Source organism: Miscanthus floridulus, chromosome 5 (genome assembly GCF_019320115.1).
Source record: "Miscanthus floridulus cultivar M001 chromosome 5, ASM1932011v1, whole genome shotgun sequence".
Taxonomy (NCBI): Eukaryota; Viridiplantae; Streptophyta; class Magnoliopsida; order Poales; family Poaceae; genus Miscanthus; species Miscanthus floridulus.
Genome location: NC_089584.1, coordinates 85,719,635 through 85,730,120, shown reverse-complemented (window position 1 = coordinate 85,730,120; position 10,486 = coordinate 85,719,635). Strand labels below are relative to the sequence as shown.

Genomic DNA, 10,486 nt, shown 5'->3' with positions numbered 1-10,486 from the left:
TTCGGTCGATTCCGGCGAGCTCGCTTGCTTGCTCACGTTGATGGCTCACGCCGGTGGCCAGGGGTGACAAAGTTCCAGCTGATTTCATCAAAAAGGAACTGGTAACTTGTTCCCACTCATGGTCCTACAACTTCATTACATGTCCCACATACATCGTGTTGCCTGCAACTGAGGTAAGGATAATACAATGGTGATCTGCTTAGCACAACGCAACCAGAAAAGATCTGCATCACTACAAATGTGAACAAGGATGGGTCTCGAGGGGTTAAAAGCCAAAGACAATGGTGATCTGCCTTGGAGTCATGTCACTTCTTTTGCTTCTTCCCGGACTTCAGCTTGATAACATCGTCAATGTACAGGACCCCCTTCCCCTTGTACACCTCTGGAGGTTTGCAGCTTCGGACAACGCCGGCGAACTGGTGCACCCTGTCCTTGTCGATGCCAGTGCAGTAGATTATGTTGGGTTTGAAGCAGAAGACACGGACCGCTGGGGGAGCGGTGAACTGCACCTCGTGGCTGCAGCCCAGTTTCAGGAACAGCTCGCGGCCTTGGCTCTCTGACCTCGCTTTGAAGCCGACCCCGACAAGCTTCAGAAAACGGAAAAACTTGGCTTCCATCGGCGATAAATGAGGAGCTCTTCCAACAGCAAGTCTTTGGGCGCACACTTATGTTCTTCCAACGGTAAGACTTTGGGCGCACACTTATCTCAGGCGAGCGTGCGAAATTTTCCGCCCCCAAGGAAAAGCGCGCGCGCAGCTGGCTTCGGGCACGGGAAAAGAAGCCTTGCGCGGGAAGGATAAGAGTGAGACCGGGAAAAGGACGCGCGCCTGCCTGCTTCGTGCTTCTCCTGCTCTCAGACGGCCGCTGCCGCTCACCCACCTCCGCCTGCGACCCCTCCAGGAAGCTGCTCCCAACGGCCGCGCTCCTCCCTGTCGGCGCCGGGCAGGTGGATCCGCAGGCCGCGCTCTTCCCCGTCTAGAAGCTCCTCCCCGGGGCCCGTCCCTAAGCTCCTCCCCGCCTAGAAGCGCCTCCCCGCCGGTCGCACTGCACCTCGCCTGGAAGCGCCTCCCTGCTGGTCTCGTCTTTCCGTCGGCGCACCCTTCTCTGTGGGGGTATGGCCCCCGTTATCCACAAGACAAGACATAGGCCGCACCATCAATGGTGGCCCAGCTCACAAGATCAAGACGTGCACGGCACTGGTCGACGTGCATCGCAAGATATTATATAGTACCAAATATGATACTTTCCTTATAACCCTACCCCTCCGGAGTATATAAGGAGAGGCAGGGTCCCCTAGTCGACATCTCCATAGATCTCATATTCAATACAATACACCAAAGACACATGACGTAAGGTATTACGTCGATCAGACGGCCCGAACTTGTCTAAATCGTTGTCTCTGCGCCTTGTGTCACCATCCAATTCCTGATTACGCACACCTCCACCGATCAATCTACCTTCGTAGGATACCCCTTGGAGAACTACCGAGCATCTTTTGTCGACAGTTGACGCGCCAGGTAGGGGCTGTGCGTGCCGATCTATGACGAACCAGATGGCGTACCTCAAGACCAACGTCGTTTGCGGCAACTCATCTTGCTGCGACGGCCTCCTTCAACAACACCTACAACGAATCGGCGGCAGCGTTCAACATGGAAACGACATGGAGCATGACGACCTCAACCGCACCAAGAATTTCCAATTCGGGGTCTCGGTGATCAAGGATCATTTGTCGTGACCAACAAGGAGCGCGTGTACAGGCCACGCAAACTAATCAAGATGAAACTTGCATCTAGACGTGGCTGCATGCGGGCATGCAACAAGATGGCACAAATCGCTCAGGTGCTGGTGTGCAGCGTTTTGCAAGTACATCGACACGCGACAGCATCTCGGCGGATCGATGTGCACATCAGCACTGTCCAGCCCCGACCGACTCCGTCCTGTCAAGTACAACCCCGATTCCCAGGTCCTAGCTCTCGCCGACTCTGCCTCGACCACACACTCGTCCGACGAGGACTCTACGTACTCGCCCGACTATGACTTCGCGCACTCGTCCAACTACGTCAAACCGTCTAAACCCATCAAGCGAGCCATCGAGCCCACATCCTTTTACTTGGATACTACGGCTCAACAACTCCTCAACTCGGTCATGAATCAAGCTAAGTCACACCTTTAATATTCTTCTAAATATTCTCCAATCTTCGTATATCGTTATAATATTTCTCTGAGCTGTTTTCTCCATGTTTGCTCTCCAAACGATTTTCTTTCATGTATACCATTTTAAAGATGACATACAGCTAAGCCTAAGGCGAACCCCCGAACAGTCATGTTGACGCTCGGATGTCCCTAGAGACGGCCTTGTCTCCGGCTCCTCCCTACACGTGCACGAGCGTCTGCCCTCTACGTTATGGGTGGTCGGCAGCGGCTCCTTAGTGACGTTTTGTTCTTCCTACACGCACACGGGCTCCGCGCTCCGCGTTATGGTTAACAAGCTAGCTAGGGATGGAGACTTAGCTACACACTAACTGGTCAGACGGTTTATATTAAATATAAATACATCTTCAGAATAACACTAAGTATTCACACTAACTGATCGTCGAGCTACATACGCTATTTTATCGCCATTGCTGATTTTTCTCCGGAGTTCATATATTTTTACATCATGTACTACCCGTGCTACATATTTGTATTGCAGGATCATCGTCCAGGTGATCGGACCACCTAGTGCTCGGACTTCTCCACCGATCAACTGGTCGGACCACTAGGTTCATGGACTTCGTCGCCGACCAGTTGATTGGACTGTTCGTCGGTCGCTTCTACTCAATGCTCACTTCGCCGCCAACCAGTTGACCAGACTGTTCATCGCTCGTGTTTCATCACCAGCTACGCCGGGGGCTCCTCGGTGCTCGGACATCGCTAGCTACGCCGGGGACTCCTCGGTGCTCAGACATCGCCAGCTACGCCGAGGGCTCCTCGGTGCTCGGACGTCGCTAGCTACGCCGGGAACTCCTCGGTGCTCGGATGCCGCCAGCCACGTCGGTTACTCCTCGGCGCTCGGACATCGCCAGCTACGCCGAGGACTCCTCGATGCTCGAACATCGCTAGCTACGTTGGGAACTCTTCGGTGCTCGGACATCACCAGGTACGCCGGGGACTCCTCGGTGCTCGGACATCGCCAGCTATGTCGGGGGCTCCTCGGTGCTCGGACATCGCCAGCTACGCCGGGGACTCCTCGGTGCTCGGACATTGCTAGCTACGCCGAGAACTCCTCAGTGCTCGGACATCGCCAGCTATGCCGAGGACTCCTCGGTGCTTAGGCATCGCCAGCTACGCTGGGAACTCCTCGGTGCTCGGACATCGCCAGCTACGCCAAGAACTCCCTTGGTGGTCGGATCTTTCTACGTCTCATCGGTGTGCTATCAAGCTATTCTATGCTGTTCGGATTAGGGTGCTGATCTTGGGTAGCACGTCTGGGGTCTTGATACGCGCATGTCAGACGGCGTCGACAAGCTTTCAGACTTCTTTTTCTTTGATCCTGCTACAAGATTCATTCTTCATCTTTTAGCAGGCTCGGAGACTAAGTGGGCACACTTCACCTTGCGGTGAATGTGTGCTTTTCAATTCAGGGTCCGCCCATGGACTGGTTGCCTGCTCGGCCGGTCTTCTGCCTTTCTTCTACTTTCTGACCCTAGCACCACGTGACTACGTCACCTACTGTCAGGCTCGGGGACTAGCTGTGGGGGGTATGGCCCCCGGTATCCACAAGACAAGACATGGGACATACCATCGGAGGTGGCCTAGCCCACAAGATCAAGGCGTGCACAGCACTGGTCGATGTGCACCGCAAGATATTGTATAGTACCAAATATGATACTTTTCTTGTAACCCTACCCCTCCAGAGTATATAAGGAGAGGCAGGGGTCCCCTAGTCGACATCTCTATAGATCTCATATTCAATACAATACACCAAAGACATAGGGCGTACGGTATTACGTCGATCAGACGGCTCGAACCTGTCTAAATCGCTGTCTCTGTGCCTTGTGTCACCATCCGGTTCCTGATTACGCGTACCTTCACCGATCAATCTACCTTCGTGGGATACCCCTCGGAGGACTGCCGAGCATCTTTTGTCGACACTCCCGCAAGCGCATCCCTCCCCGATGGTGTCCTCTGGTCCTCCCTAAGCAGTAGCCCCAAGGTCAGTCCCCTCCCCTGCTCGCTGCTCCCCTCCCCCTGCTCTGAAGCTGAATACTCTAGATGCCTGAATGCTCTGAATGACTACTCTAAATGACTGAATGTTAGAGAGCCTGATCAGTGCTCTGAATCTGAATGTATGCCTAGCGAACACTGAGGGAGCGAATCTACTGAGAAGGAATTCAGATGATGTGGGATGGGAATATGGGGTTCTTGTTGATGCTAACAACAAGGACAAGGTGAAGTGCAAACTCTGTGACAAAGTGATGCAAGTAGGGATTTACAATAAATTTGATTACAACATGATTGTTTGTTGTTTTCATCTAACAATAAGTGGCTACTAACTAATAGAGGTGTTTTTATTTATTTCAGCATCATGATGGCGGCTGTATAGAACTGAAACACCAGCTTTACAGAAGATGGCTACAAGGATCCTATCTTTGACATCAAGCTCTTCTGGTTGTGAAAGAAATTAGAGCGGGATTGAAGGGGTTAGTACCTGTCTACCTGAAAATTGCAGCAGCATTACAATTAAATTGCAGACCTAAAAATGCTCTTATTTTAAATTTATAGGTATACACTAAGAATATGCTCATGCGTTATTACTAGGACATTTAAGACAGAAATGCTCTTAAATTTATTTCAGCATATTTGCAGACCTAATAGGACAAAAAAAAAGACAGAAATTTTGTCGCTTTGTTATTACTAGCAAATATGCTCATGCGTTGTGACGGGAGAAAAAAGTACCAAACGACATTTAAGAAAAACAAGGACTGAAATAATACATACATCTTTATATTTTACTCTGTATAAAATTTCGTCTAGAATTATGCTTGGAAAGATATTTGTTAGACTAAACTGAACAACTAACTTAAGATTTCAGTCCACGGTTTGATTGAATGAACCATATCGGCTAAGCAAGGTTGTAACAATAAGATACATTTTATTTTTAATTAGAACTGTACCACCAATAGTTTGGTGATGAAAAAAATATATTTCTTAAAGAAGAGGTCAAGGGCTTAAAGACATATAATATTATTATATTTTTTATTACATTATTATTGATATTTACGGGGAACGACTAAATTCGAATAAGAAGTTGAAAACTGACGATTGAAGTGGATGCTTATAAAGTTTAGAAAAAGAACGGACGAAACCAGTTCGAACAGGGACGCGTGAAAAAAAAGAGCATACCTAGTCCGGACGAGCCTTCGATTTGATCGTTGTTTTTGTTGAAGAATATATGTATGGTTGGGGCAACGCTCGCGACGGCTATGGTGAGCTTGAGACGTTCAATGCTAGCGCAACAATTGCTTCTTGCTAGGCTACAGTTGCTGAAAAGCACTGTACCTATAGTATTTTTTTTATGTCAACCTTGTAGCAGCAGCAGCGGTAGCTCAAATAGTTTGCTTTAAGATAAGTCAAACATGTCATTAGTCTTTTTTTTGCGAGTAACCGACATTATTCTAACTCGTCGAACGTGCATGCGCACGCCCGGCATGCCTAGCACAACCGGCGCAGGTGCTAGCGCTGCCTCTCTCTTCTTAGCCGTGCAGTTTGCTCACTTCTCTTTTTTCTTTTTGGTGTGATGTGATTTGGATTGTTTTGCTTATTATTGATTGATTCAAAGTTAGATATGTGCCCATGCGTTGCACGGTTTTCACTAGGCTTAGACGTACGTATTATGAAATCTACAAATCTAATTACATAAAAATATGAAACATGTTTCATGATTTTTATCACACGTATCATATGGATCTAGTTTGTCTACGGTGACCTACATGGGTTTGCGGTTTAGACGTACATATTATGAAATCTACATATCTAATTGCACAAAAATATGAAGCCAGTTTCATGATTTTTATCACACGTATCGTATGGATCTAGTTTGTAAAAACCAAATAAAATTGGTTTACTTTTTTTAGTATATTTGTGATTTATTATTATGTATTTTATAAGTTTAAGTTGTTTTGAAAAACTGAATTCAGTGCTCGATCCAGCAGACAGGCAAGAGTGTTGCTGCTAGTGTCCTAGGCAATTATGTCGGAAGGACTTGGTGTTTGTCAGAATGGAACAAGGAGGTAAAGCAACTTATCCGGGCTATGGAAAACACTAAAATACATAAATACTTTTTTTCTTATTTTCTTTACCCTTTTTCATTTCACCCACACGAGCGGCCGGACGGACAGGCAAATTATGTACGTAATAATTGATTGCACAACGAGCTTGAGTCGTATTCGTATTCTTGTACGGGCATTAATGTAACATGGACGTATTATGTATGGGAAGTAAAAAGTCGGGTTGAAAGAGACGCTTTGCTATATAGAAAGTAAAATAAGATTTTGTATAATTTATTTTCTATATGAATTAAGATTCCTATTCCTATTCAGTTTATTCTGGCTCGGAGAGATCTATTTTGCCCTAACTATCTACGGTCATTTAAGTCTAGACGGAAGAAACTCTCAATTACCGGTAGTTAGGGTGAGATGGACGAAGGTAGTTAGGGAGAGGTGGACGAAAAAAATAACTAAAAATTTTACCTCTTTATTATTAAGTATAGAGGTATATATATATATAGAGATATAGATATAGATTAGGTATAGATGTACATAGTCATATGGACTCGACGAGACAACTTGCCAAAAAACAATTATTTCCTTTAACCTTTCATGCTCCACTCTAGTTAAATATAACAAAATTAATTATTTAAATAATGCTATGAACTTAGAAAAAAAGACTAAAACAAATAATTCATCTCCATATGCAGACTATAACAATGTAGATTGGTCTTATATATATAATACAAAGTCACTTTAGTTTGGTTAGCGTAGTCAGGCACATGCATCTAACCACACATATTTTTTCTAAACTATCAGACAACAGTTTTTGCCACACAACTCACCCGGTACTTCAATGAAACAGGCCCTAAATTCTGCATCTCAGCAACCTAACAAAAAAAAGTTGCATCTTTTTTCTTATTATTAGGTGTCAAGCTGCTGAAAATGTTTAATCGACTAAAATTATCACTTTCGTGTGTTAAGAGAAATACGTACTCCCTCTATCTCAAATTATAAATCATTCTAACTTTTTTTTGAGAGTCAAAACATCTCAAGTTTGACATCAAATAGATATACTATAAAATATAATTAATAAAGGATCTAATAATACTTATTTGGTATTATAAATGTTATTATTTAATTATATAAATTTAGTGAAACTTGAGATGCTTTTACTTTTCAAAATGTTGGAATGATTTATAATTTGGGACCGAGATAGTAATAGTAGTAAATAAAGGCAAACCATCTTTCGATGTAACTCCCTGCAGATAATTGGGGAGCACCGAAGTAGAGACGTGCCTTCCAAGTTCCAGAGTTATTGCTACTTTTCTGTGCTGATGTTAGATTTTGGAGCGTTGGAAAAAAAAAAGAGTAGTATGCGTTGAACACTTGAGCTGTTGAAATAAGTCCAGAGTGATGTGATCTTTTTTTTGTGTGTGTGTGACTCAGAGTGATGTGATCTTTTGCTAATTTTTAAAGAGTGGGTGACATAGCGAAAGCTTTTGACTAAAACTCTCGCCTTTTAGATTATTTGCCAAAATTGCACTCCCTAAAGCTCTCAACGGTTTTAGTCCGCGCGATGAAATTGTCAAAAGTCAAGTTGTCTTGACTTAAGCTCCTTGAGACCTTGACTACATATAGTATATTTCTTAAACTCGGTCCCATTTGCAGATTTGCTGTTGAAACGTATGGCTATGGCAAATGCTAAACGCAGAGCTTTCCTATGTATTTTCTAAACTTAATAAGCTTTTTCTGTGAAATCCGCGTGTAGTTGTGGTTGGGGTAGCCACGGCCACGGGAAAGGCGATTCCGCGGCGTTGGGTCGGTAACCGTCCGGAGCAGAACGCACCAACCAACCATCGCTCAATAACCGAACACAGTGGCTCGCCCGGAGCCAAAAGAATTGCCAGCCATCTTCGCGCTTGAAACAAGCTGGTGTGGTTGGCGTTGCTGTGACTGCTAGTTGTGAAGCTTCAGCATTTATTTTTTTAGTATGAAATCCTTCGATGTGTTGGTGATCGATCTAGTAAAAGGAGAACTTGGGCTTGTGTCCAAGCAGGCTAGCACACTGAATTTTTTTTTTTCGTTTTTTTAGTTGAGTACTCCACTCCATTTGCATGACTGAAGTTGGTACACACACCTGGTCGTTGTCGTCAGGCGTCAGCATTGCCCTGGCGGAGGCAAATGGACAGCCGCCAGCGCCGGGGCGCCGGGCCGCCTCTTCACTCTTGTGCAGCGGCCAAGCGTCGTCGTCCCGAAAGGCTCGAAGGCGTCCCGTTTACATCCAGGTGTGCTTATGGTGCAACACGTGGTGACGTGACAGCAGGGGCCGTTAGCCCGTGGCTGGGTTCCAAACGGCCGATTTTTTTGTTTTTTAGTCCTTTATTTAAAATTTTTTTTACATATGTATCCCCGAAGATATGATTTCAAAATCTAAACTCTTAGCTCGGCGTCATCGTTGGTGACGCCAAGCTTACACGTCTCGCCACCATAGATTCTGGCGTCTAGGTCTTAGGCTCGACGCAGATGTGGAGGTGACTTGGCAGGCAGCTTGGCGCCGAGATTGACGCCATAGATCTTGACGCCGAGCTTGACGCCGTGGTTATGGACGTCGAGCCCCGTCTTACGTATGGGCCCTCCCTTCCTTTATCTCTTCCTCTCTCTATACCGCTCCCGAGCCAGCGCTGCCGCACCGTCGCGCCCGTCGCCGTGCGTAGCCCCAGCCGCCCGCTCCCGCCGGCCACCGCGCCCGTGCCGGCCCCCGCGCCCGCACCGGCCCCCGCCGTGCCGGTCGCCCGCGGCCCCAGCCCGCTCGCGCCGCCTCGCCGCGCGGAGCGCCGTCCGTCCCGCGCCCACCGCGCGCCGTCCCTCCCGGCCCGCGTGGCCTCATCCGTCTCGGCTTGCCACGTCCGCCGCGTGCATAGGCGCTACCTCCGACAACCCCGGCCGAGACACGGCCCCTGCTCCCAGTGCAACGCGACCTCGCCGTCGTTGCATTGACTTGGACAGATAAAATTTTTAAATATGCAATGTAGGTACTTAGTTAGCTTGAATTGTGGTGCTACTTTAATTATTTGGTAGTTTCTAGTAAATTTGATGATGTAGGTAGTTGATTTAGTTAGTGAGATAGATATAGTTAAATAGCTAGTGACATATGTACATAGATATAGTTATTAGATAGCTAGTTGATTTAGTTAGTGAGATAAATATAGTTAGATAAATATAGTTAGATAGCTAGTGACATAGTTATTTAGGGTGTAGTTGGTTAGTATCTATTAGAGAGGTACTATATAGCAGCTACTTTGGACTAAAAGAACTGTATTTCAATTTTTGTTTGAACTATTAGATGAACAACCTAGTGAGCATATATCATGGAGACACCATGGAAAGAGATCGCTATGTATATGTTGAGTTTGTTGAGATGTAAAGTGTGCCTGTGTTATTCAATGTGAAGCCACCATTTAGTGAGTGTTGATGTTTGACCACCGATAGCCTGCCACGGGGGTACCCGGGGCAGTATGTTCGGGCTTCAGCATATGCGGAACTCGACGGTTAACGCAAGAGACAGTCGATTTATCCTGGTTCGGACCCTTAATCGTTGATCGAGTAATAGCCCTACGTCTAGTCGGCGTTAGCCTTTACGTTGGATTGATTGTAAAGTGTTGTGTTGTTTTTGTCCCTAGGAACCCTGTCCTCCTTTATATAATCAGGAGGTCAGAATCCTAGTCGGTTTACAATGAGAGTTCCTAGTAGGATTACAGAATAATACTACTACTAAGATTACAGGGGAAGAATCCTAGTTAGACTATATCTTCCCCCTTCCTTGCGAGGTATCCCATGGGTCCCGCACCGATAAGCTCCCGAGCACTTCATGGTTGAGCTCTGAAAGCCTCATCTTGTTCCTTCAGGTCTCGTCGAGCAGGAACAAGCATCGTCCGAGTGCTTTCTTGAGCGAAACCGTGTAGCGCTTCGTAAGATCTTCGCGTGGTGTGTACCTTTTTAAAGAAAAAAGTACTCTCATTTGGGTGTAGCCCCCGAGCCTCTTGCTGTTTGGCACAAGGAGCTGGAGGGTCTTCTCTTGAAATCGCTCTGATTCTTTATCGAAGGGCTCCTGAGCATATACCCGGGTTCTTTATCAAAAAGAGCTCGGATATAGCCATGTCCGGGTTCTTTTTGTCGTGTGGTCTTGAAGTGGTCTGTCTTGAAGAAGTCTTCTGAGTGATGTGCACTTTTTTGAA

The 10,486-nt window shown here is 46.4% G+C and overlaps 1 protein-coding gene across 1 annotated transcript; it reads right to left on the bottom strand.

Moving 5' to 3' along the window:
- Positions 1-305: 305 nt before the first annotated feature.
- On the bottom strand, positions 306-617 carry LOC136454862 (large ribosomal subunit protein uL6m-like). Its single transcript, XM_066455115.1, has one exon. It carries the CDS (start codon positions 615-617, stop codon positions 306-308), a length of 312 nt encoding a protein of 103 aa, XP_066311212.1.
- Between the last annotated feature and the right edge of the window lie 9,869 nt (positions 618-10,486).

Excerpts from the sequence above, each read along its gene's own strand:
- LOC136454862 (XM_066455115.1), bottom strand. The coding sequence starts at position 617 with ATGGAAGCCAAGTTTTTCCGTTTTCTGAAGCTTGTCGGGGTCGGCTTC.